The 27739-nt window shown below is 41.2% G+C and overlaps 2 protein-coding genes and 1 long non-coding RNA gene across 5 annotated transcripts in view; 2 read left to right on the forward strand and 1 right to left on the reverse strand.

Annotated features, from left to right (window-relative positions):
* GABRR3 (gamma-aminobutyric acid type A receptor subunit rho3) overlaps positions 1 to 424 on the forward strand; it is a 33864-nt gene extending 33440 nt beyond the window's left edge. The window contains exon 9 of the mRNA XM_013950175.2: positions 122 to 424. Within this exon, the coding sequence (XP_013805629.2) occupies positions 122 to 424 (303 nt within the window). The remainder of the gene's footprint in view (positions 1 to 121) is intronic.
* Positions 219 to 6089, reverse strand: LOC106490692 (uncharacterized). The gene is made up of 4 exons (XR_001293664.2): positions 6008 to 6089; positions 4310 to 4444; positions 2284 to 2389; positions 219 to 301 (listed from the first exon to the last, which is right to left on the reverse strand). It is a non-coding gene; the product is annotated as an uncharacterized lncRNA (long non-coding RNA).
* On the forward strand, positions 5685 to 23924 carry RIOX2 (ribosomal oxygenase 2). Of its 3 annotated transcripts, none has more exons than XM_067300272.1 (10): positions 5685 to 5753; positions 9160 to 9595; positions 12762 to 12881; positions 14137 to 14265; positions 16358 to 16461; positions 19939 to 20041; positions 20127 to 20292; positions 20745 to 20833; positions 22147 to 22257; positions 23617 to 23924. In XM_067300272.1, exons 2-10 carry the CDS (start codon positions 9164 to 9166, stop codon positions 23776 to 23778), a joined length of 1416 nt encoding a protein of 471 aa, XP_067156373.1. In that variant the 5' UTR covers positions 5685 to 5753; positions 9160 to 9163; the 3' UTR covers positions 23779 to 23924. The 3 variants fall into 3 exon arrangements, with proteins under 3 accessions (XP_067156373.1, XP_067156390.1, XP_067156382.1); XM_067300289.1 differs by having other exon boundaries at positions 23620 to 23924; XM_067300281.1 differs by lacking the exon at positions 5685 to 5753 and adding an exon at positions 6131 to 6149.
* The last annotated feature ends 3815 nt before the right edge of the window (positions 23925 to 27739 follow it).

Here is a 27739-nt window from a genome sequence, read left to right on the forward strand (position 1 = left end):
CTCCCTACACTTAACATGAGGAGCAACTTTGAAGAGAAAGCTTTGCTTATTTTCTGTTTTATTATTTTTGTTTATTAAGATAGCTTCTGCTAGACACAGAATAACTATTCTTTGTTGCCAGGCTTCAGGCATGTATAGTATTGACGCAGTGCAAGCAATGGCTTTTGACGGCTGCTATCATGACACGGATGTGGACATGGACTTGACTGCTTTCTCAGTCCGCTGTGAAGAGAATGTGACTCGAGCACGTGCAGCCAGCATCCCCATCCTGGGTGCAACTCGCATAAAGAGAAAGAGATCTCTGAAAGGAAACGTGGGCAGGATTATTTTACAGAACAATCATGTCATCGACACATATTCCAGGATTATATTTCCCAGTGTGTACATTGTGTTCAATTTTTTTTACTGGGGTTTGTATATATGAACAGAAATCACTATAAGCTACACATTATTTTGCATATGAGGGTAGCATTATGCTTTAAAAATAATGCAACAGCAATAGAGGATCAGGTTATGAGTTTCTGAAACTGACTGCTGTGCCAGACAGGGAATATTGGTTTGGTTAGCAGCAAAACTGTTAACAAAAATCCCTCATGAGTTTCTTTTTCAATTGGCCCACGCAATGCTTCATTGTGGCAATCTAATGCACATGCTACTACTGTAGTGGCATAGAGGCAGTTTGCACACTACGGGGGCCCTTTATCACACACCTGAATAGACAGCAGCTCGCAGCTGATATATTATCCAGTCTCTATCTCCACTCTAACCATTCCTCTTTAATCAGCCTTTCTGTTTGTTCTCAGCTTGTGGTCCATTTTAGTATGCAGTCAGCACCGATTGCCTTTGAATAGGTCTTATGCTTATTTCACTTACTGCATTTCTATTTTGCTAGGCAACCTGTATACACCTCAACAGCCTTTGTGCTCGGATGTTAACTACGGGTGAAGTGATTAGAGTGAGCAGTGGATTAGAGCCCAGCAGAAAGCAGGAAGCAGACCTGATGCGGGTTTGTACATCGTGCATTATCAAGGCCTCAGAAGAACCCCTCACCCTGTCGGCTGTCCCTGACTTTCCCCAGGACCACTAGGAAGGGCCCCCATTTTGAAGAAATCTTAGATCACCGATCCCTGAAGGTACCAAAGGAATAATGTCCCAGACACAATGCACTTAGCATCTTAGAGCTAGGACTAGGAAAGTCATCTTTCAGGTGGATGAATAGCATCACCTGCACAAGGCATGCCCCTCATGTCACACTCACACACCTGTGTGCCTCACATAGACCTACTGGCATCACCTGCTTTCTGCATAACCATTCATTTCAGAAACACAGGCTTTGAGGCAGAGATTTTAGAAAACTTTGTCAAGAAAACAAGCCGATGTCTTTAGAAGAATCTGGCTCTTCTATTTTATATTGCACGCATGAGCTTGGGGCTTTGTCCCACCTTTGGCTTTTGGAGAAAGACAGTTACAATGACCTACATATGCCTGCTTGCAGCACGGATCCTCATCACAGATCAAGATACCACAGCGAGACCTGAGACACATAGGAAATGAAAGGAAGCAGCTGTGCTGAAACAGCCATATACAGAAATCCTATCAGTCCCAGAGGAATCCTGCATGGGTGTATCCTTAGGTTCAGGCTAAAGAGGTTGAATTAAGGACATTCAGGGATACACACAAAAAATGTTCACAGCTTCAGAAAAGAATTAAGATTACTTTTGTGACTTGCCCAGATGAGGAGCATTTTTCCACTGCAATTTCTTGGTTTTTATCTATCATTTAATAAGTGAGTTAAAATTTAACCAAGTGAGTTCAACATGATAATTTGTGTTGGCAGAAAATGTCAAAAGGTAAATGCTTGGGCCCTGCTCAGTTAAAATAAGGAATTGAGAATAAATTTGGAAGCCCGAATCACTCTCTGACTTACATGATTTTCTACTCCAATATTGTTTATTCATAGCATGGTGATGACTGTTACTCTTTCGAAAAGCAACATTTGTCAAATCCCAATTACAGAGCTGGAAAAGCTGGCAACACACTGCATGCTGGGTGATTGAAATCTGATGGAGTGAGTGGGTACTTTGGCAGCCAATTCACTGCCAAACAAATGATCAGAGCTAAGACGGCTTTGATACTGTTCCAGGGAATGCTATCATGGAAAGCAGAACTGTACCAGGAATGACAATTCTGCGAACATAAAGCCAAAGGGCATACAGAGCTTTGGCAACAGCAATAGAACCCCAGACCTCAAGCTGAGCAGATGTGTTATAAAAAAACCCTTACCATGACATCCTTATTGCTGCACTGCCATTATGGAGACATCCTGCACATATGTTCCAGATTGCCAGAGAAGATCCCATCTAATTGCTCCAGATGTGCAACACGTCCCCTAAACATTTAGCATGAACTAATGTAACACCATTGCTTTCACATACAATTTTTATCTCACTTACAAGAAGAGGCATTTATCCTGTAGCCAAAAATGAATCCTCAACCTCCAACAGAAAGAATACCTATGTGGTTTCTTGTCACAAAGCAATTCCCTCTTCCAAAATTCTTAAAGGATATTTAGTAGCAGAAGCTCCACAGTGCTGAATGCCCAAACTCAGTGTAGACTGCCCAGCAAACAAGCCCACAGGTGGAAGTGTATAGGAAAAGAGATTGATGCCTGCATTTGCTTTCTGCACACGTTCTATAGAGGTGCCTGGGTTAGACTAATTTGTCCTGAAGGCAGTCCAATTTTCTTTGATGGAGAAAACAATTATTTACTTTGATAAAATCCATCACAAAATGGAAGTGTGAGTGTAACTGTTGGCAAAGTGCTTTCCTCATGAAAAATATTATATAGCAAGTTTTATTATGACAGTGAAGAAGACTGCCTGTCCTGATGACAAAACTTGCTGCCTACTTTTCCAGGGAAGTTTATAATTTTTATCTTCTTAATGCAGTGACAGAGATGATATTGGGAACAATTATACTTCACAAAAGGATTGTTTGTATAAATAGTAAATAATAACAAATAGTACTTTAATACTGTATTTCTTGTTTGGAGGGCTTCCTAAGGATTAACTGACTAATCTTCACATAATGCTTTTCAGAAGTTGGTATTATTTTCCAGAAGGGGACAGTAATAAACACTTTTAGTCAATTTGCCTAGACAGACCAGCATGGAAGTCTTAAAAAAAGTATTCACAAGTATTTCCCATTCTGTGATTTGTGGCTGTTTCTGCAGCTACTCAACTGTAGAAGTTTTACTCCCTGCAGTATTTACTAAAAGTTAAAACATCACAGCCATTATGTAAATACATATTTGAGTATTCATCCTAGTGGTATTCAAGCAGTTATGCTGAAAGTACTTTGTAGATTTTTGGAACAGAAGTAACAGCTTGTAATGATTTCTGTGACCAGCTGAAATGCAGGATGTGGCCTCCCTATTTTTAGCATCTGCTGCTACACCCATCTGTATTAAAACATCCTGCAAGTGTTAATGTAGGTGTTCAAGCCACAAACTTTTAAGTCTGGAGAACTTATTCATTCTTTACAGCTTTATAATTTTCATGGAAGAAGTAATCAAAATTTCATGCCAGTGACTTGTTCTTCAGAGAGGTACAAAAAATGCACAACTTTGAATATCCCAAGTACTGGTGAGTGTTTACACTAAAATATTAACAATTTCAATACATTTTGCAATGTGTCCTGAATATTGGGTGAAGTCATGATGAATAATGAGTCAGAATGAGGAAGTACAGAATATCTTCTTTTTTCTCCTAAAAAAAAAATTAAACTTTACAATCTAATTCATGCACTTTTGTACAATTACAATAGCCTTAGTTTCACCCATTGCAAAATTTCTCTCCTGGATAACAAATCCACATGTTGATTAGTTTGTATTTCTTGATCAAGTGGCTGTGATTTTTCGAATTGGCCATCTGGTGACCAAAGTGGTAAGGAACGAAGACTGACTAGGATGAAAAATGCTTGCCTTTTTATCTCCTCCTTCCCCTATCTCTGTGTATTATATTTTGCCACTTTATTTATTCAGCATGTAGGAGTTTGTTAGATGCATTAAAGAATGCAGATCCCACCAGAATCACAGAAATTTTATTTCAGAGGATCCAGTTAGTGCTACACATTGAACATTGAACTAGAAGCTATTACTGTGTGAGTAACATGCTGCAAAGAGGGACAAGATTGCAAAGCTATTTTCTAAAAAGGGAGGGACTGGATTTTTTTTTTTTTTTTTTTAAGAGTGCAAGGCTCTTATTATTCCTCTTTACAAATTGTTGATAGAATACAGCCCCTCTCTTACCTGTCACTGAATGCTCCTTCTAGTAACTGTCTTACACCCAGTATAACTTCCCACTTATATTAGCCATATACAGTAAGGCAGCTGAGGTCTCCAAAACTCATCTTTTGCTGGTGGTTCTGTTCTGTATTCCGTGAGCTGTAAGTACACAAGCACAAAACTTTTGCAAAACCTAGCAAACACAAATTTTCTGACATGTCTTCCAACCAATTTAAACAGAACAACTACTAGATATCTTTAATAAAGGTAACTAAAAATATTTCTAGCAGTTTTCATGTATGCAGTGAGGATTTCTGAAGACTTCTTCTAGGATAGTAAGCCTGATAGGGGGGTTCTGGAACAAGGTTTTGGCCCAGGAAAAGAAAAATAATGCAGCTAAAACCTAGACATTTTAGTATTTATTATGCACAGGAAAACTTTAAACAAATAACAACATGTTGTCATGTTTTATCTGCTAATTTAATCCATGCAATAACTCTAGTGGAGAGATATTGTCATTTAATTTCCTATCGGTTTCAAAGAAAGTATTTCTTCTCTCTTGTATATACTTACTAAATCACTTGGATAGAAGAAAAAGAAACAATTCTTGGGCAGATTATGTTTTCAGATGACAATTGCATAAAACTTTCATATGTTTGGAAAAAAGAAAAAGGCTGACACTGGTTTCTCTACTCAGCTCAGGTTAAATGGCATTAAATTGCACACAGTAAGGGCAGGGTAGTAGTTGATACTGTATTGGTCAACCTTATTCCTGCTTGACATCTCATTAGCTTTCCTCATCCTCAATAAGCCTTAGCAAAACAAACATAACCATTGTAAAATGCACTTATCCACGAATACTGCATGTAGCATGAGATATTAGCCGGGCATCAGATGGCAGGACCAAAGGTGAATTTAAAAACGCTGAGGCCTCACAAGCCCATTGCTTTCCAGGTCCATGGGAGCAAGACCCAGGACTCCCAGGGCAGGAAGACAGGGCAGGACATTCTTCCTCTTACTCAGGGGGCTCTTGCTCTCCCTTCTGGCACACCTCACCGGTCCTGTTTTTCTTTTTCATCTGCTTTACAACAGCACTAGACACTTTGAAAAATGTGGTTTTCTCCTCCGTTCCGGAGCCTGCGCAAGCAGATCCTCACTAACGATTCTCGGGGCGCACGCCAATCCCTCCGCCTTCAGCAAAGCACTCAGGTGCACGCCAACGCAGGACAGCTCTCAGCAACGCCCTCAGCCGCAGCAGGGACGGCTTAAAACTCGCTCCCGCAGCACTGCTCCTCGCCTAACGCCCAGCGCGCAGGGGCAAAGCCTCGCCCGGTGCCCCCTCACCCCGCCCTGCTCCCAGCCGCACGCAGCTCGCTGCCGCCAACGGCCCGCCCTTCGCGCGCCGCCATTTCCTAACGGCCGCCGCTCGCCTCGCCTCGCCTCGCCCCGCCCCGCCCCGCGCCGCCGGGTGAGTGCCGGGGCTGCCGGGGGAGGAGGGCGCGGGGGGCCGGGGGCGACGGCGGCGGTTGGAGCGGGCCGTGGGCGTTGTAGCACCCCCGCCCCGCCGTCCCGAGCGCCCTGGGCACCCGCGGAAGGCGGCGGCCCCCTGGGTCCCGCCTGCCCGGGCAGTGCGGTAGGCAGCGTGAGCTGCCGGGAGGCCAGGCGCAAGGCCTGGCGGCTATCCCTCGCGGGGCCTGAAGGAACCACGCCGAAGCGACTTACAAATCATCCCTTGGCTTCAGAGCTCCTTATGTCGAGGCCCCTGGGAATTGCAAGGGCTGCGTACTCTGAACATGCAGTAATTGTTCCTTGCTTGGTGTCCCTCATGTCAGCGGTGCCTGCTCCCAGCAGCATGGCTGTACACGTGAGTGCTGGCTGCAAGGAGGGAGCCCTTGCATATTACCTGCCGCTGGCTTTTGAGCTCAGTTTTTTGTGCTTTTCCTTCTGGAAGAAGTTTAATAGTACCCACGTGTGGTGCTGCAGTGAAAGGAAGCAGTGGGGCTCACGTGGTTTAAGAGTAGCTGTGACCATTTTTCTTTCCTGTTGCTTTAGAGGGAGCTGAGTCTCCCTGCAGTTTGCTGGCCTGGGCTGAGAAGCCTAAACTCATGAATAGGTACTTCTGGTGTGTGAGTTCAAAAATACTAATGTGATATAATTGTTTCTGTCTGAAGCAGAAACATCTGCAGTCCAGTATGTTGCTATGTTTTTCTTGCTTGTTCTGATAAACTAACAAAACACTACAGAACAGTACATTTTAAAATGAAACACCAGTCTGAGTTGTACATATCTGAATTTAACTTTGTTAAATTCTATGCAAGTGAGCTGAGAGGCTGATATGATGGATGTGGGTCTATGATTGAAAACTAGCAATTCGGGTTTAGTGGCATTTATGCCATTAGCATTTGGGGATGTCAGTAATAGATCTCAGTGCTTGCAGCATCTTCAGATTTTGCTAGCTAGTAATTGTGGACTAATTTTCAATCTTTCTAAGTGCTCTATTGCCTTAGTGAGAACTGTAGCTTGCTGCAGCCAGGAATATCCATCTTTTCAGGAAGGTGATAATGTCTTGCCTTCTGCTGGATTAAAATGACTATGGGTTGCCGTTGAGGTACGGGCTGATACAACTGGTGAAATACCTTGCCTAGGAGTTTGTGGAGTAGTGAGTGTGCGCAGCATACTGCTACATAGGAGAACTTCGTACTGTGTGTAACTATCAGAACTAGACTGTTTTTAACTTTCATGATAAGGGATCTGTGTAAATAAAATCATCTTAATAAATGAAATCACTTACTTCTGGAGTACAGCTGTCATTTTTACTTCAAAAGAGCATGTGAATGCTTTCACAACTCCTTGTGTGTTGGCTTCACAAACTTGCTTGGACAAGCCCAAAGGCAGTTTGAGTTAGCCAGCCTGGATGTAGCACGAAAACTGCAGTGTTAGAGAGCTTGCTGCTGGCTCATTGCCTGCATGTTCAACTCAGCTTCTCGGGCAGGCTTTTCACCTGTGACAGGAGCTCTGGGCTGCTCTGGGGGGATGAAATGTTCATGGTGACTTAAAAGATAATGCAAGTCTGTCTGCACATACTATAGGGCTAGACCTCCCATTACGTGGATTTTACCTTAACTTTCCTGAGAACTTGGCAGATAAACCCTTTGTAAATTAACTTCTTTATTTTTACATAATGATTTGCGAGCATGTTATCTACCTGGAAAAGCAAACCAAGTTACTTCCATCTGTAAAATAAAATGTCTGCACTCTGATAAAGAATTCTTCTTATTCTACATAAACCACAAAGTCTGACTGCTTTGCAGAGGTGGAAATGGCACCTTATAATTTTAGTTTTTGATGTAATTGCATAGCATCAACAGAAAGGCTTAAAAATGATGGAAGAGAGAAGGCCTCTCTTCTATAAACGTGGTCTTGGCAAGCCTGGCCATCCAAAATACAGCATGGAGGCTCTAACAGAGGCTGAGATTGTATGTTGCTCTGCCCCAGCATGATGAGGATCATTGGATGCCTAACACTGCAAAATAATTTAGCATAAAGCTGTTCCCAGGGCCTGAGACCTTGAGCAGATGCCCTCATCTAATATTCCTAAAACCTGCTCCACCTGCAGGAGAGTCTGCTTTAGGCTTTTCTGTTCCTTGGGAAGCTGCTGTTATCACTCCTACTAACTGACCCACTGGTTCCAGTTGCATATTCCTTGTTCCCTCACAGTGACCTGCTCTTTCACTTGTCCTCCCTGTTTCCATACCCCTTTCCCTGTGTTTCCTATCTACTGCGGCCTTGCATAGCCTTTACTGTACACTGTTGTACTGGTGTGTTTCCTCATTGCAGTAGCTGCATTTTTGGTAGCTGTGTAACTATGTAGAGTTACTGTGTAGTTGCAGGGTATAGGTTACGCTGTCAGTTGCTTTGTCCTGGCATGGCTTGTGTATTAATAGCTGCTTTGTTTGGTAGGAGTGTTGGTGCTTCCAGAGTGTGTTGTGCTAACACCAAGGGCACAGATCTGTGGCTGTCTGAGATTTGGCTGATGTTGGGTATTAGTGCCCTTAATGAAGTGGAGTGGGTTTATACAATGATAAATATCTCTGATACATTTATATGATAAATGCATAAACTCTGAATATATTCAAAACAAGTAATTATTTAAATGACTTGGAAAAAGTCAGTGGGTTTACAATACATAAGCCAGCTTGAAAGATGCACTTTCTTCAACCTTCCCCCCCCAGCCCCATACCTTTTTAACTGTTTGGTTTCTGCACTTGAAATACTGCACATTCTCCCCCAGCCGGCTGTTGCTGGAAAGTCATTTGTAAGACTTGTGCTTTTTTCTGCCTTCAGTGCATTTCAAGGAAGTGTAATAGAGTACCGGTTTCTGATTGTGTCGTCCGTCTGTCCGTCCCCCCCGCCATGCTATCATTAAATCTTCTAATTCAAATCTGAGTTACTTCTTTAGTAATCTGCAGCTATTTTTACAGAAGAAGGATTCTCTAAGGCCTTTTGTGCACCATGGTCTATGTGTGTGTCAATTCCTGCATTTATAAGGATCTGTAGTGTGGTTTTTGTGTTTCATCATGTGTTCTTTAATATAAACTCAGCTGTGGGATTGGGACTTCTGTGAGCAACAGCTTCCAACAGAGTCCTTCGGAGTTTGTTGAGGTTTGAGAGAGGAATGGAGGCCTGCTGGGGTCTTTCTTTTTCCTATTGCTTGAAATGAATAGTGTAAGACATGCGTGAGCATCTTAAAGCAGAGCTGCTCCTGGTGCCCTCTTGTACTCAGCTGGAGAAGGCAAGAGGGGCTGCTCTGGGCCTACGAGCTCCTGAGGCTGTGTTACGAGCTGACTGTTTTGGTTCTCTCTCCTCTTGAACAGGAACATGCCCAAGAAAGGAGGGAAGCATACTGAAGTGGGAAAAGAAATGCAGGCACAGTGTAAACGAGCAAAGGTGGAAGCAGCTTGTTCTCCATCGCTCATGAGTTATGAGAGCCCAGAGAGCCTCTTTGGAAGCCTGATCTCTCCCATCAAAGAAGAGATGTTTTTCAGGGAGTATTGGGAACAAAAGCCACTACTTGTTCAGAGAAATGACCCTCTGCTGGCTGCTTACTACCAGTCTCTGTTCCAGTTCTCAGACTTGAAGGAACTGTGCTGCCAGGGTCTATACTATGGCCGAGATGTTAATATCTGCAGATGTGTGAATGGAAAAAAGAAGGTTTTAAATAAAGAAGGCAAAGTCAGTTACATGCAGCTGAAGAAGGACTTTGACCAGAAAAAGGCAACAGTACAATTTCATCAGCCTCAGAGATTTAAGGTTGGATTATTTCATAATTTTAGAATATAAATAGTGCATGTTGCATAACTTGGTCTATTTTGCTTGAGTCATGCAAGACAGCTTCATCTCTCTCTCCTGGATTTACTGGAGGCATAGCTGTCGCATGAAAGGGAGGGGCGGAAGGCCCTTCCTTATCTTTATAATTTACCTTTGCCTGCCAGAGCCCCCCTGTTTGAGGACTTTCCCTGAGTCAGTTTCGCAAAGTAAAAAGAATAAGATTTTATTAAAGCGACAGATACAACAGGTTCGGAATTGCCATTGATAAATGCACTTGCTGCTACAAATTTTCTTTCTGTGAGCTCAAACTAACAATTAAGCGCTTTCAATAATAATATATTTTCCCAGGTAACGTCCGACGTTTGTCGGAGACGCAAGTCTTACCAAAGAGGCGTCCCTGTTTGGGGGAGGGGAGAAGGAGGCTCGCTCGTCAGCAATCTCTGGTGAGCAGGTCGGGGGTTCAGTTTTCTTCCCTTCCAGAAACTTTAGTGAGCTATCTGCTGTTTTATAGTTGCTGAAGGTGGGATGTGGAAGCGCGGCAGACATACTTCATTGGCCAGATTGCCATTTGCGTGGTTGTTGGGGGTATGCCCCCCCTTGTTTACATATCATTATGCAGCAAAGGGCGTGATTTTTAATATGGTAAGCAGGGATAATGAGGCTGGGGGTACTATAGGTCAACAGTTAGTCTGTGAGCAGCAATTATTTTTTCAGGATGCAACCCTTTGTGGTCATGGATGGACCGTGATACCTCCGTATCGCTCCCTCCTCCGCCGTGCAGCTGGAACAAACTATCTGGCCTTCACCAGCTAGTTCGTTACTCATGTTGCAAAAGGGTGATGTGCTTTGGCTGCCATGTACTGTTTCTCCCTTGTGCCCCCTTATCTTTCTCCCTGAGTTCTCTCTTGTTCCCACAACAGTGGACATCAATGACCTGCTGAAACCTATATGTGAACTATGTAGATTAAAACAGGGTTTATACTTCTGCCCTACCATCATGTTTCAGTGCTCTGCTGTAAGAGCAAAATGTGATTTATGCTGTAAAATTAAGTATTCTTTAAAAAAAATTGCTTTGTCACATGTAACTAGGAAAAAAGATTAAGTTGATGAGTAACCCTCTCTGTCTGCTTGAATTATCCCTTCTACCCCATTTTGTTTTGTTCCCTTGTGCAAATACAAGCTTTTATACCACTTTCTGTTAGTGCAAAGCAAGGTGTGAAATCACATAAAATATTTCCAGGCCCCTGCACCAGTCTTGCAGATGGATTGGCTTTGAATTGCAACATGGAAGTGTACCACCCAATTTTAGCTGCTGTACTTCTGACTGTTGTCTCTTTCTTGTTCTTTGAAGCTTTAGTAGTCCTCATGTATTGAAAATGAGGCAGTGGTGTCTGTACAGTTGTGTAAAGGGCTCATATGCAAATAGCTACTTGGATGGAGGTAGTCTGGCTGTGTACTGTGGTGCAAACACAATTTAACTACAAAGTGGTCCCTAGGGACCCAGATGTACACCTGCATCCCAAGTATGGTATCGTGGGCAGATCTCTGTTCAAGTGTAGCTGCAACGTCCAGTGGCAGGGCATCAGCATTTGAAGTTGAAATATTGCATGGTTTCTGCTGAAATCTAGAGCTTGGGCTGAGTGTACATAAATTGTACTGGAGTTGCACTTGGTGCAGCTCTGGTAGCTTGGCATCTGCTGATATGAGAGTCATGCCTTCAGTGCATCTGTCACATGTTAGATGTGGGTGAGTAAAGATTGTTCTTGAATATGCCTAAACAATTAATAAACAAACATGTTTTTAAAATGAAGTTCAGAGAAGTAATGAGAAAAATCTGTTCTGAGAGGAAAATGAAAAACAATGAAATCAGAGTCTGGGCAGGGAGTAGTGCCAAGCTCAGCCATGTTTCATGTGCTGTGTGTGAATTGGTTATTTTCTAAGTTAAACTCAAGAGAGTTGGGATTTAGCTTCATACCTTTTGCCTTCTACACTGGGGTTATTAAGATTATTGGACCTTGGCTTGCCATAGTAAATATGTGACTATTTCATAGCTCAGTATAAAGGGCTTAAGATACGTTCTTCAGAAATGTTCAGGGAGTTCTAGTGTTGGTTTGCATCCCTTGTTGAATTGAATAATGGCCTAAAATATTTTGCTGTAGTAAGATGCATTTGGAAAACAGAGACTGTTTGTTTCTTTTTTCTCTTCTCTCATCTTCCTCCAGGACTTTGTACTATCTCGACCTGCATTCTAACTATGGAAAAATCAGATTAGTTTAAAGTAACGCTTCATAAAGCATTAGTCTCTTTTTGCTTTTCTTGAAAAGTCCAGTGTTTCAGCACTTTGATTCAGCCTAGATAAAAGTAGCAGATGACTTAAAACTTCTGTGGGCTAGCTATTAAAATTATTTTTTTTCCTTTCTACAGACTGTATATTAAATATTAAAATATATATTCAGTTGAGGGGAGCAAAGTAATGTTAGTAGATTGAAAAACAGATGCTAGAAATTATTGCTTTGAATGTCCCTGACTCTGTGGCTGATTTCACCTAATATCCTGATACAGGTGCTGCAAAATATCAGGGGCATATAAAAAGACAAGTCAGAGACACTATCTCCTTGATTATGCACTTGCAGAATGTTGCTTGACTTCTGTTGTAGTTGGTATTGTTGGAAAAAGGTCTCTGCCTTTGCATGCCATCTTTCATGCTGGCCCATATAACGCAAGTGTTTCATGTGTTTATTGCCTTAAGATGTATTGCTGTTCGTGGAATGATGACTGGTTTATTTTCTTGTTTGTCTAGCCCTGCTGTCGTCGTTTGTTCTCTTCCCTGTGCTGTTTTTAGGTTGCAACGTCAACTCTGTGTAGCATGTTGGGGTACCGCACTGTTTCCATATTTCTTGGCATACTGATTACCTTCCTGGAAGACCTTGTTTGCTTCTGGGGTGCTGGCTTTCAGCAAGAGCATCTTTCTACTTTGGCAGCTAACACTGATCCAGGGCATCTGCCTTCCCAGCCTCTGTCTTCCTCTTTCTGTGAGGATGTGATAATTCACTGGAAAAGCCTCCTGAGCAACGGGGAGCCTGTGGGCTGGGAGATAGCTTGGCCTGGCTGAGCTCCTCAGTGGTAATATGATAATTTCTTTTTAAAGGAGGAGCTATGGAAGATTCAGGAGAAGTTGGAGTGCTACTTCGGGTCTCTGGTTGGGTCGAACGTTTACATTACTCCTCAGGGGTCACAGGGCCTTCCCCCTCACTATGATGATGTTGAGGTAGGCCAACACGAACTTGTCTGTGAAAGTGTGTGTGGAGTTTTGCTGGTGGCAGTAGGGTGGATACCTATATGCATACTTTTTTTTTTCCCCCCTGTCTTATGAAATAACTTCCTGTATAGAAATGTTTATGTACTGGAAACTTAAAGTAACTGTTTGCAAGTGTTTCTTTATTGTAATTTTTTTCTCTATATAATTTTACTGAAAAGGTATTGAGGTATGTAATCATAATATATTAAGTGTGCTTTCCAGGCCTGGCACTTTCATTAGGTGAAAGGAGAATTTGTTTTCCCAGCTTTTGCAGAAGCTTCCTAGTAGCCTTTTTTCATTTTCACTTCATTCAGATTGCCCAAGAATCCAGAAGTCCTTTTTCCTTCACCAAGTGCTTGCACTTTCTTCAGCTAGACACTGGAAACAGACTGACTGTGCTGGTTCCCATTTGCTGGTCCTGTTGTTTTTAGGAAGTTACTGGAATAAGGGAGCCCTGCAATCCAAATGCAGTTTAAATTACCTTCTAAAAGAAACATTCAAATAGACAGTGCATTAAAAATGAAAACCTGAAGTTGGGCCATCTAACTTCAAAAAGAAATCACTCAAATGTGTATTCTAATGAATTTCACAGGCATTAGAGAAACTTTGTAAGTTGCAATGGAACAGACACATTATTTTGTATTTCCATTATATGGAGTTTCTTTTTTCTGTTTATTGTTCACAAGTCTATTTTTCCAGCTGCACAATGAATACAGCTGTGCCAGTCCTAGAACCTGCATGTTCTGGCATATGCCATCAACTCCTCATGGCATCCCCTGGTTATTTCTGATGCTCTGTTTGTCAGTGAATGGTGATAAGACTTGTTTCACCTAATATTTTGAATGCCTATGTGGCAGGCGTTACATTTGAGTTAATTGCTTAACTGCTGCTTTAGTTACTGGAGAGAAACAGGGATTTATTCCTTAGAATAAAACAGATCACATCTCACAAGTGTTCTCTGTTGTCTATAAACGGAGCATAAACAAATAGCTCGAATGTAAAGAGGAGTCCTGTTCCCAATGTTGTGGACTAGCTGAGAACAGGGAAGATGAAATCTGTTTCTTAAGTTATCATAAAAGCAACCTGTATCGCTTCTGTTTGCTTTTTATCTCTGATTTCTGGCATGGTTCCACAGACTTGCCAAGTAAGAAGACAACTTAAAATTTCTGAGTAGCTGAATGTGAGAGGGGCAGCCTTATGCATTTTGACCTGTGGTCTTTTGCAGGTGTTTATACTTCAGCTGGAAGGTGAGAAACATTGGCGACTGTATAAACCGACGGTGCATTTAGCTCGGGAATATAATGTTGAATCAGAAGATAGGATTGGGAGTCCAACACATGAATTTATTTTAAAGGTATAGTAATTGCTTTACCTGTTTTGGGCTCTAGTTGCCAGAAAAGTAGTCGTATTTAAAACGGACCATTTCTTTAAGACAATATTCTAAATGCTTGTGGTTGTGAAAATGGCAGGGGGAGGGTGGGGTTGGTGTGCACAGCACTGAGAACTAGAAATTTGAGTGATAATTGTCTAATCTATCCTTTTTCAAAGGTATCCTTTGCTTTAATATTTAAATAATGGACTTAGAAATCAGTAAATCGGTGCTTTCTGGTATTTCTTCAATATTCTTTAAATTGAGTGCCCTGAATCACTGGCCACTTCTGTGGAGTTCTGTGTAGAAAAAGCATAGGTTCCAAGTATGGCTATGAAACATTTCATGCTGTTGTATGCTGTCTAATCCGTCAGGCTCATCCATCTCTGCAGTAAGACTTACTGATTTGCTGAAATTTGTCACTGGTGAATTAGAATTAAATATTATACATGAACTAAATCTCATTTTACTTGCTGTGTTGATTTCCCTCCCCCCAATAAAAAATGTTGGGCTGTTTTTTGTTCTTTGGAATAAAAAAAGAGCATTTCATGAAGATTAGGCCATTTGACAACAGATGTAAAACAGCACAGGACAAGCACCAGATAATGTTTGTACTTCAACAGACAATACCGCTCCATTCTGGAAGCCACATTAGTTTCTCTACCTTGTGTCCAGTTGCAAGGCCTGTGCCTGCAAGGTCTCCACTCTTTCCTAAGTTCAGACTTGCCTTTGGATGTAGGTAGTTTGGGAATATTATTATATATTGTATATGGAACTGACCTCACTAGTTATGTAGTTTGACAGCTGGTAATACTCAGTCCTTATGATGTATTGATTGATTGATGCAAAGTCTAGTGAATTACAGTTCACCTTTTTCTTTCTGGAACATTTTGGGCTGTGCTCCAATACCTTTGATTTTTATGGAATAATACTGTAATCCACAAACCATTTTACTGACATCAGTGGAGTGAAAATACAGCTTAGCAAAGGCCTTTCAAAGGACTTAAAAGCATGTTCTGAGGTTTTTAATGCAACTTTCTTCTGTGTTCGTGCTTCATTTCCTGTGTCCTGTTTCTTCTGGGTGGCCTCTTGTCAGATTTTGATTGTCTGGAAATGTCACTAACAGGGATGCCTAGACTGTCACTTCCTCCCTAAACATCTTTTTATAGAATGTTTCCTTTCTCTCTCTTGCATTTCTGCTTGCCATTCACAGGCAATTTAGAAACAAATGGATGAGTGAGAGACTATATTGGTGTTCTTCCTCCCTCCTCAAAAAACTAGTGGCTGAGAGCAAAGGTACACTGGTTTATAAAGTCCCAACTACAGTGTGTCTTGGTGACTCTTCCACAGGCTGTGGTCATGGCTGGTTTGCTATTGATGTTGAGTGCAGAGTTTATTGGTAGCTGTCTATATATCTTTCTTTATATATGATTTCCCATGTATTTTGCTGGTATCCCCTTCCTTGTCTGCCTCTTCTTCCTCCAGTAAAGTGATCAGAATCTCATAGTGTCTCTTGGGAAATGCTCTGTCCTGGCCCTCTTTGGGTGCTGTGACCTGCAGTCTGTGAAGAATCTGGTTGTTTTACTTGATGAGAGTGATGAGCTTGCTGGCTCACAGGAATAAGGAAATTGGCAAGACTGCCAAGCAGATAAGATGAGTAGAATTTGGACTTTACATGGAAGACTGCTTTGAAAAATGATCTGGCTGCGTTCACACTGCACTGCTGCTCTGCTAGCCAGCTGTATTGTCAGTGGGTTCATCTCAGCTGCCTCCTCGTCCCTTGTGTGCAGCTGAGTTGGAATGTGCATGTGTTGTAAAGTTAAAAGCTTGCTTTGTTTTTTTCAGACAGATGTATAATAAACAGAAACAGTAAGATGGAAAGGTTAACATATCAGACTTTCTGGTACAAAGTGCTTTGTTTTAGGTTACAAAAATATGCAGGGGAGGCTCTATTTTGTGATTTTAAAAAACATGTCAGTTTTTCTGCTTAGAGTATTTTCTGTATTTTGACAACAGTACAGTAAGGTTTAAGCTGGAGCCCTAAATAAATTAGGAATCCTTCTTTGTTTTCTTGTAGCCAGGTGACTTACTGTACTTCCCAAGAGGGACTGTCCACCAAGCTGACACTCCTCTTGGGATATCCCGCTCTACACATGTGACCATCAGCACCTACCAAAACAAGTAATTATTCTTTACTTTTTTTCATAGTATGGCTTTCTTGAAAATGGCTTTCATCTGCAAAGTGATGTGTGTGAATAGTACAGACCCAAAACTGGCATTTCAAAGAGGAACTCATGTCCTGTTGTTAAAACAAAACCTTGTATTGAGCTCTGCTTATCTCCTTTCTGTGTTCAATCTGTTTAGCCCTTGTCTCTTTGTTTATTTTCTGTGGGCCATACTGGGATGGGACGCATCATCGTCCTCTCAGAAATGTGGTGAAATCGAATATACTTAGGGTTTTTTTTCTCTTTTAATCTTCTGATATGGGCTACCACAGAAGCACTCCACTATTAGTAAAAAAAAAAAAAAAAAAAAAAAAAATAAGGCATTATTCATGTAGAAGTAATTGAAGTTTTGGGGATTGGGGGAAGGAGGGGGGGGAATCACTTGTTGATTGACACAGATTGTTGGCAAGGTTTTTGTGCAGCAAACTGTATCACTTCCTAATTGGTTATTTTATCATTTACCAGCAGTAGACCTTAATGTGGAAGATAAGGTTACAGCTGTAAACTCACTGTTGCGTTTGAGAATCTCTCACCAGTGCCTGAAGTTATTGTTCATTCCTAACCTAGAGAATGAGTCATGAGTTATTCCTCTCATCTTGTTCTCTCCTGCATTTGATAGTTGCCCACGCTTATTCTGACTGATTTACTGCAAATTCTTCCTTTGCAAATATTTCCTTCTCACCTGTGTCTTTCATTGCCTACCCCACACATGCAAGTCAGATTTCCTTAGACAAACATCTGCTGCTAGTGCCCACTGAAACCTTTTCGTAACACAGGGAAATGCTGCTACCACCTAATCAGCCTCTCAGAGGTAGGGTTTGAGTCATTGGCCAGAGTTATGATTTGGGAAGGATTTCTGTTAGCCACAAAGTAGGGTGGAACAAGTTTGGACATATTCTAGATGATACTAAGACATATCCCTAACCACCAGGTGTAGCGTTCCAGAAGCCCGGGATGTTAGAACTGCTGGTAACTTTTAATGAGGCCAGTCCTCCAAGATGGGGAGAGAGTTGAGATGAAGCTGCTCAAAGGCATGAGTCTTGGTAGAATTTAGGTAAAGTTCTGGTGATTTTAATTTGTTCACACTTTCTATTTTTCTATTCACAAGGCTAAAACTTATTTTCTGCAAGTGTTGCCTGCTCTTGTAAAGAGTCTTTCACATAATTTATTATGCAGGAGGCAATATTAGTGCTGGCCCACTTTGGCTAAGTTTGATGGCACATTCAAGCGGATAAGCAGTGAGTGACCTCCAAAGAGATGGTCCTGTTCCTCCTCCTTCCTCTGCCTTTTTTTGTCACATCACTTTCTTCATGTTGACTTGATGTTTCTCTCATCCCTGATGTAGTGAACTAAACAGACAGAAGAGTGACACTAGAAAAAGTGCAGTTTAGCTTGTTGATGGAGGCTGAGCTGGAGTGATTTGCTGCTTTACAGATCAGTGTGCAGGAATCTTTCTGAATGTGCGGAACAGGGTTTGTTCAGCTTGGACAAACAGTCCTTACTTGGACAGGCCTTACAGAGCTATTGTATGTCAAGTAGTGTTAGAAAGATGAGAATTCAGTTCCTTGTAACAGGGTTGCTGGAGATCTGACAGGCTGGCGTGGAATAAAGGTGCTTTCTCTGTGACAGCATAAGTCAAGGCCAGTCCACTGGGTTACTTGAGGTACTGGCAGGGAGCATGTTCCTTGGGTGCTCATGTAAGAATGAAGAGAGGAAAAGAGAAAAGCTTGAAGAGGCCTATTCTTAGGAGAAAAAGTGGAAGCCACATCTATTAAGGTTTCTGACAGCAAGGTGTAAAAGCCTGTCTCCCCATCTTCTTTCAGCAAGCATATGTAAAATAAGCAGAAATCCTAACAATAGGCTGGTACTTTGATTTGGTTTGTAGAGGGGAGTATGGTCTGGAAGTATTTCTTTGGAAAATTGAAAAGACCTCTTTGAAAACAGTTAGTCCTTGTTATGGAGCATGTTTGGTCTCCTTGAGACCACTCTGGAAGCACATGCAGAGGAAGCTGGGCGGGTAGGAGGTACTGATAGAAATGGCACTTCCAGAGATTTTTAGGCACTGAAACAGAAGAGGCTCCACTGTGCTGGGGGAAGGTCCCTCTGGGCCAGATCCCAGCCTGAGGCAGGCAGAGAAATAGGGAGGAGTTCACTTTCATGAGGGCAATTTGGCAAAGGTATGAGTAGCTGGAAATAGTTGCGGATAGATGGAGACTTGGGGCAAGAAAAGGGTAACGGTAAAGAAGTGGAAGATGCCCGATTATACTTATCAGACAGGATCCTTCCCTCCCATTGTATAGCAGACAGTGGAACACTTGAGGTGAGGAGATGAGAAATGTAAATGAGGCTATAATAAGTCATACATTTCTTTTACTAGAGTAGTGTCTAGAGATCTGTGCTGAAAATGGGGAGGTAGTGGGGGAGAGCAAGAGCAGAGGCTGAAATGTGCATTGGAGGCCAGGCCCAGCCCTGCAGCCTGGCCCAGTTTCATGGGAGTCTGCCAGAGCCTTGGATACTGGACACTTGTCCTGGTTATTTGCCCATCAAATGAGCCTGTGAGGGAGGCGTAGGGAGAGGAACCATACACGCACCGTACAGTGCCTTGTGTGAGAGGCACATGCCTGAAGAGGTTGACACAAGCTAGACACAAAAGATGCAGGCAGTAATCCTCCCTCCCCATGTAGTTTTTCCTATAGTTGGGGAACAGAAGCACAGAGAGCAAGAGCCAGTTTTTGTGGAAACTATTTAGGCTAAAAAAGAGGCTTTAACACAAACAGAACACATACCTGGATAGCTAACAAGCACCATGTGTCATTAATGCCCCCCCCCCCCCCCCCCGATACATAGGGGTCTTGTTGCTGAGGTCATAACTAAGTTTATAGCAAACCTAAGAATTGATTCCATGTTGGGTGGGATAACCCTGGATACACTTCCTCCTTCAATATAAAAGTATCTCAAAAGCATGTTAAATGACATAACCCAACACACTTACTTAGTGTGTGCAGTGAGACCACAAATGCATGTGACTGGGTAAGAATGGCTCCAGTAGGAATTTCATCATTCCCTGAGGTCAGCTTTAATTTGAACCTACTGGTAGGTTGCAAGCCTGTGAATCGGAACAAACCAGCCCCTTCTCAAGCCAGTTCCTTCCCTCTGTAGGAATGCCACTGATGCGAAACTAGTGAGGACACAGATGCAATTTGAGAGCAGGGTGTTTCATGAGACTGCAGAGCAGCAATGGAAGGGCCAAAGGAACAGAGCAGAACTGGCACCGGAGCACTAAAACTTCCAGCCCTTGGCATCAGTTAAGGCACCGAATCAGTCTTAACACTTCCCCAGGTAGCGATGACACAGGACATAGGGGAAGCTGTATTCCTGTTTTATTTCAGTACAGCTATTTCAGTAATAAATCTTTTTTCTTGCTGGTCTTTAGCTCTTGGGGAGATTTCTTATTGGATGCAATTCCTGGGCTTGTGTTTGATACAGCAAAAGAAGATGTGGTGCTGCGGACAAGCATACCAAGGCAACTGCTTATGGTAAATAGGTGGGACTAAGGGAAAACCAGTGCTGGACTCTGTTTAGCTTGGGTTCATGCGAGAGCCACTCTGTGTGAATATTTAGCAGGTGGATATAGCTGACTCAACAAAAAAACTGAGTAGCATTTTGAGAATGCTTGCAGACCGGCTGGAAAACACCAGAGAACTGAGATCATCCGACATGAAGAAGGATTTCATTATGAACCGGTTGCCACCTTGCTTGGGAAATGACTCTAATTCTTTGACACCAGGTAGATTTTTAAGTTGGCTGATGTGATGGTAGAGCTGTTGCTAACTCTGTGTTTTATGATTTTTGTATTTTATGGTAGGTAAAGATTCTAGTCTAGCATCAGCTTCATGTTGTGCTGGGCACTATGTGTGTAATTACACACCTCAACAGATTAAAACCTTGTGTCTAGTGGAAGAGCTGACAGGGCTCTTAGATTGAAATAAATGTTATGCTAGACAAATTGGCAATTTTAATGAACTAGTATGTACTGAGGATGTTTAACTGGTAGAAATTGTCCTTATGCTCCAGCTTGTTGTTAAAACTATCCCTTTTGCCCCAAGTTTAAGAATGTGTGGAAGTTGAAATATAGGTTAACAAAAATCTAGCCATAAAGAGAGTGGGTAGTGCATAGCAGGGCCAATTTGCACCAGTTCTCTGGTTTCCTTCCTTTCTAATGGAGATTTTTTTTCTTAGGTGGGAAATTGCCAAAACTAGATAGCAAAATCAGATTGCAATTTAGAGATCATGCTATAATTACTGTGGAGCCAGATCAAGAGAATGCTGTAAGTATAACAAAGCCATTTCCATATGCTTCAGGGGTGAGGGTATGGTGTGAGAGCTGGTGCTCTGTTGTGCTGCTCTTAAAATGGCCTTGCAGTGCACTTGGTTGGATCTCACATCTCATTAGGATTTGTTATGAGATCATGGGGCTGTTGTAATATAGCACGTTCTTGCCTTTGGGAGGAGTTGTACAAAACTGAAATTACTCTGTGATTCTGTATGGTAGGTGCCTGTTTTTTTTAATCTGGAACTTGATGGGAGAGATCATTACAACTACTAAATGGCTTCTATACCTCTTGACAACAGTTTGTTTGTTTATTTATTTTATTCCTTGTTTTCAAGTGCATAAACAAGTTCTAAAAATAGGCTCCCTCAAGAGAGGGAATTCTCTTGGCTGCAGCTGTTGCTGGCTGCATTTGCATTCAGTCTTCAAAACACCTCTTCCCCCCCCCCCCCCCCCCCGTTATCTTTGTCTAAGCTGGTGCCAGTGGCTACTAAATTGTTCCACAAAATAGATGGTGTCTTGCATTGCACTGTGTCTTAGCTATGAAGGCTTGTTCCTATGAATTTGAGACTGTTATTGGAGAATGACTGCTTGAGTGACAGCTCCAGAACTTTAGGATTTATTTTTTTGCTTGTAGAAGTGCCTTTTAGTCTTTTTTTTTTTTTTAACATAAAATGTTTGCCTGTAAGAAGAATGTAGCTCACCTTTCAGATTATTCCTTTTTTTTCCCTGCCCCCATTTTATTTGAGTGCATATTGCTGTTAGAATGTGTGGGGTTTGGAAACATTTTTTTTGCAGTTCTGTGGCTCCTTCATCTGATGTCAGACAGATAAATCCTGACTACAGCAGGCATGCAAGACTTGTGTCTGCAAATTGAGTGAGACCAGCCCACAGAGCCTGCACAGCTTTGACCAAGGAATGATGCATGCACATGATTTTCAAGACACAGATCAGTTGCATAATGGAAACTTAGTGATACATACTCCTTCATTAAGCCATTCTATGGTATATGCCTTAAATTGCATGATTTAATAAATTAGAAAAATGGCACAGTGCAGGTTCAATCCTGTGAGTCTACCAGAGGCAGCATTAAGGCAGAAAAGGCTGTAATTTTTCAGATGTTTTGCAGAGGTGCAAATTTGTGTAGTAGATGGCTGTTGTGTCACTCTGATAGGAAGGTGAATTGCTTTAATTGATCCTTACATTCCATAATTAAGCAGATGATGATGATGATAATATTGTCACTTGAGTGATTGATTTGATGATGATGTGTGGACCTTATACAACTAATTTCTTCCTGCTCTCTCATAGGATGAAATTCGCAAAGAGATGGTTTATGTGTATCACTCTTTAAAGAACAGGAGAGAAACTCACATGATGGGGGCTGAAGATGATGCTGCCAGTGAGGAAGGCACATCACAGGTTTGCTCCTCATTTCATTTGAGCACACAAAATCAACCAACCAAAAAAAAACCAACCCCAAAACAAAGAAACAAAAAAAGCTCCATCACCATCTTGTGTTTTGCTGCATTAGATGAGCTTGTCCTAGATGAGGTGGTACCACAGGCCCTGGTTCTGCTGTATCCCTCAGGCCCAAAGCATTTCTGCCCATCCTCTAAGTAGCTGGGTGAACTGAAGCTGCAACACAGAGGCAGTTAATGCTAGGACTATGTAATTTCATGTTTAATTAACCATCTGAGGTGCTAACAAGATTTCTTGTGTGTGCCTTGATTTATAGCCTAGATAACAAAGCTGTTGGAATGCAAAAAGTGTCTTTTTTTAGCTCTGTGTCCTTTAGCACACCCTTTATTAAGGCTAATTGATTCATTAGTGCATGTTCAGTTGTGGTAAGACTCACTGGACCATATGCTCAACATGCTTATGCTACTTTGGACTAACATACGTTAGAGTCTGTAGCCACTGAAACATACTGCAATAGAAGGGTATAATTCTTTTATTGACATGTAAAGATAGTGTTAATGAGGCTGAAGATGGTTCTTTTCCGTTCTTACTCAGGGTATGTATAATACATTTTTGCTTGAAGCATAGTTCTGAAGAGTGGCTGTGCCCTTTGGGATCTGTTTGTTCCACTTTGACAGTAAGATGCTGTAGCTTAGGATTGTGACCTGAAACACTTGACTACAGGTTTTTACAAATACATGCGAGAGGCAAAATAGAATTAGACTTTGCCTGTTCTTGTCTTAGTAATTACAGCCAAGGTTTTAGGCTTTGCCTGGCTCTCTTATTTGTCTCTCAAGATTTTGCTGATCCTTTACAGTAGAGAAATCTGGTAGCTAATGTCTTGTACTGGCATCTGTGAGAGTATGTGCAAATCCCAAAATATACTTTACTGCCCTTAAAGTCTCCAGCTGTGGTGACAGCATTACTCTGAGGCGCGGCTATACTATTTGCAAAGATTGTGTGTGCCAGGTAGAGAGAAACTCATGTACCCAATCACCAAAAAGAAAGGGTTAGGCAAGAGTGTGAATTAAAAAGCTATTTCCTTCTTTAGTTTAGAAATCAGAAGAGGAAGAAACACCTTAGGCTCCCTGCTTCATAAGGTGTGGTGATCCAGCACACATAAGAGATGTCAGCTGTATTCTGTTTTAAAAAAAAAAAAAAAAAAGTTGGCAGGATGCTTCCAGAAAGCCCAGCATGAAGTGGAGCAGGAGCACATACATATCTGCTTATGAGTACCTACTTTCTAACTTCATCATATAATAGGAGAAACTTTGTATTTAGCTGAAGGTTGTTTTTTTTTTTAATTTTTGTTTTTTCCAGCAGACTCATGGATTGCGTTTTCCTTTGTCATACTTGGATGCACTGAAGCAAATTTGGAGCAACACTATTGTCTGTGTTAAGGAGCTGCATCTTATCTCAGATGAAGAGAAAGAAAACCTTGCCTTGGCACTATGGACTGAATGTCTAATTGAAGTTATTTGATGCTCTTGCAAATTAGCTGCTCCTGGAAGTAATGTTCCCAGCCATTAAGAACCTTCTGCAAGAAAGGCTTCCCTGCTGCCCCCAACCAGCCTTTGGTTTGTATTGATGTCTAACAAAGCATTGCAATATATACTTTGCTACTGTTACCTTCTAGTGTCAAATGTTATTTTTGTTCTCTTAGTGCTTTGGGAAAATTAGAGTCTGGAAAATGGGTAAGCTGCTCAGAAATGTTAGCAGCAACACAACAACTCATGCAACTTTAATTGCCAGACTATTAATACCCTTAGGAAAGTTCTGTCTCCACACAAGGTATGGATCCTCTTCCCTTTCCCAGACAAGGAAGCCTAACTTACTTAAATAAAGGGGTTCCTTTGGGATTTTATATAATACCCTCCTCACTGTCCACAAACACTTGCTCTTAGATGTTAAATCTTGTTGCACCACTCCTCTTCTCCCCAGTCCTTATTAGAAATTCAACTGCTGCTTGAAATCACTTGAAATCCATGCTTGATCTTCTGACTGCTTACCAGCAATATCTGTTCTTGCAGTCTTGAAATGTGAACGGGAACTAAAGAGTGGTCATCAACATGTCCTTCTGAAATTAGGTTAACAACCCCAGCTTTTTCTTTAGTGAGACAGCTCACCCAATAAACAAAGGAACTAATCACTATCAGCTCTTAAATGTGGCTACTGTTTGTTTGTATTCAAATCCTAATTACCGGTTCTTGGTAAACACTACACTGTCCACTCAGCCACAGCTATGGATAAAATCACCCATATTAACATGAATGCTGTGGTATCCCCTTTCCCTTGGATATGTACCTAGTTTTGGGGGGGGGAGGGGGTGTTAGCTAAAGGTGTACAGGAGCAGGCTGCTGGACCTCAGGCAAAAACAATATTTTTCTTGCAGCTGCAGAGTTAAACAGAATGAATGAGGCCTCATACTGGCTGCGTTTGTCTGCCCAGGAATACCAGCCTCTCTGTAATGGCTGTATATGGTCTTACCTGAAGGGATAAGGCTTTTCCTAGGGAAAATCCCTTTCCTCCTTGGTGCTGCCACTTCTGGTCAGAAGGGAAAGAATTAAAAAAAACTGGCCGTAGTATTTAACCTCTACCCCACCCCATCTTCATTTTAATGTGAAAGTAATTGGAAACTGTAATGGGAGTCTGCATCTTCAACACTCATTTGAGTAGATTCTGTTGGGAGTAGTGCAATTATTTTAATACTTGAATATCTGAGTTTAATATGCAAAAACTAACAAACATACCAGGATAGGCATTTGATACACCTATCCCTTTTTTGTCTGTTTGAAAGAAAATAATTTTGTTCAGGAAAATGCTTGACATCTGCTTAAAACAATATTATTGTAGTTAGTTTGTTTAAAAAAAAAAAAAAAGAGAACAAGCAAAAGGTTCTTCCTAAAAAGTTTTATACAATTAAAATATACATGCTTAGCATTTTACATTCAAGACCTTAGTACAAAAAAGCCTGCTTTACTTCATTATGTAACACTGACACACCAACTATGATTTAGTCAATCTTGGTTTAAACAGCTGGAGCTTTTTACACATGCTTTTAAAATTGCATATGGAAAGCAAAAATCTATATGTAGAACACTTGGTATACTGACTTACATAGAGCTAAACAAGTGCTTTAGTTGGAAAAATATATACATTTGAATGTTACTTAAACAACATCTGTAATTTTAGAATGCAAAATAGTAAGTGCAAGTAGGTAGTTTTTTTTAAATAGTACTATATAGAACTCCATTTCATACAAAAATAGACATCCATATGTTTTACTTTTGTGGCAAACAAACAAGGGTGTTTTTGTGTGTGTGTGGTTTTTTGTTTTTTTTTAAGGATGAACCTGCTTGAATGCACAAGTGGAATAGTTATAGCTTTTGGAAACTAAAATAGTATCTTTGTCTTAGATTAGCTAAACTCTTTAAATAGAGATACATACCCTGAATATACAAATAAGGAAAGACAATATTACATAGTCAATGAAGTAGACTAAATCAGTGACATCATTGAAATTAAATGAAGATACCAATGATGTAAGGGACTTCCCTCCTGGGGACTTCACAGCCCTACAAAATGTCTCCAGCTCCTTCTTATTATTTGTCAGTATTGAGAAAGGAACAGGCCTTTTAAGCCTGCAGCAGCTGAAGTCCAATAAGGTATTTTGCGCTCTCTCAGAGGTTAGCTAGTAGGATAGTTGCATAGTATTGAAAGTGAGGAAATCACCAACATACCAAGGGCTTGTCTTCATTAGTCTAATTCCTCATCCAAAGGTTAAGATGCACATGTTGCTGATGAGAGTGAAGTTAGCATGCAGTACATGGTTCCTCTGATAGTAAGGAAGTATTGGAATGCAGGCTGTTAGCACCTTTGAAAATGTATACTATGGTGAATTATTTTGTGAAGGATTGCATTAAATTAATTTATATACATCAAAGAAAATACAGCTAGAGTAAATCATTACTGCTCTAAATTCAGCTAGCCCTTATAGAAATCTAGCCTGATCCAGGATAGCTTCTTCTCTTTTGATATGTGCACATATGACTGTATGTTAAAGCTCATTTTTAGAGACAACTCTCTCACAATTTCATGGGTTGGAAACAGCCCATGGGTCAGCAAAATAAATTCCTGAATCTAGAAATTTGGTACTGTTAAAACAAATGAAGGCAATTTTACTAGTAATGGTAGGGAGGTAAAAGTTAGTTATGCTTTTTATACTGTTCCGTTTTGCTCACTGAGCTGGGAATTCCAGTTCAAAGTTGTCTTTTCATGAACAGAATAAACTGCACTTTAGCAAGAGAGATGATTTGAGATTCAGGATCTCTTGGAGGCTAACCAGTTTTACTTGGTATGTAAAACAGTCCAACTCTACCTCATTCAAGCTCATTAGTGCATTCATTCTTCAGTGAGTTTCCATCAGCTTTTGAGAGGAAGGTAAAGGCAACATTTCTAAAGTGCCTTTTCCATATTATCTTGCAGTTCATGTCCCGCAAAGCTTCCGTCCAGTCTTATGCATTTACTTTAATACTTCAGATGAGCAGTAATAGTGAATTTCATAGGAGTGGCCTCTAAAGCCTCAGATCAGAGCACAGTCCCTGTGGAAGACATTAGATCAACTTCACCTCCTCCAGATTTGTGCAAAAATTCAGTTGAATCAGTGCTTGGCGTGAAGGAGAGCAGAGAGGATTTGCTGTTTAAGGGTCCAGTGGTATGTGACTTCAGTAGTTCTTTTTCTCCAAATGTTAATAATCCACATAAGGTCATCTTCCCAAATCTGTGTGGTGGGTTTTACTCACAGTATTTCAATGTCCCATTTTTGTGAATGTTCATCTTCTATAGGCTGATTCATAATGATGTGGTTCTTGTCATAATAGTTTCCTCCTTAAAACAAAACAAACTTGTGAAGGCAAAAATGTCTACAAAGAAATGCTCAGTCTATATATAATCTTAAAAGGTGACTGAGTAGGAAAATCAGCTGAAAACTAGAAATTCCATCAGGGAGGGGCCAGTGTCTGCTCTTACACCCTCTGTACATTTGTCAGCTGACTATGACCTACAGCCAAAGAATACAAGATTCCTCCATTCATTAGGTAGCAGAGGATACCACAAACTGGAGTCTTCAAATGCATTTCTGTGCACAGAAGCAGCACTACTAAAGAGATTTTGCTTTTGGCAGGTCCTGACCTCCTGCTGTGTATGCATGGATTTTTAAGGCACATATTGCTACAGGAAGAGTACACAGATTCATGGGATTATTTGGTATAGCACACAAGACAGATATGTTTCACCTGCAAACTTGCAAAATACTTAAATTTTTTCTCTCCTTTGGATACATGTAGCATAGAAAGGACAGTGCATTTTTACCATTACACCATAAAGAAAAAATCCACCAGAAGAACTGAGAGCTCCTACAGATTTATCATCAAGTTGCATCTTC

The sequence above is a fragment of the Apteryx mantelli genome, chromosome 1 (genome assembly GCF_036417845.1).
Source record: "Apteryx mantelli isolate bAptMan1 chromosome 1, bAptMan1.hap1, whole genome shotgun sequence".
Classification (NCBI taxonomy): Eukaryota; Metazoa; Chordata; class Aves; order Apterygiformes; family Apterygidae; genus Apteryx; species Apteryx mantelli.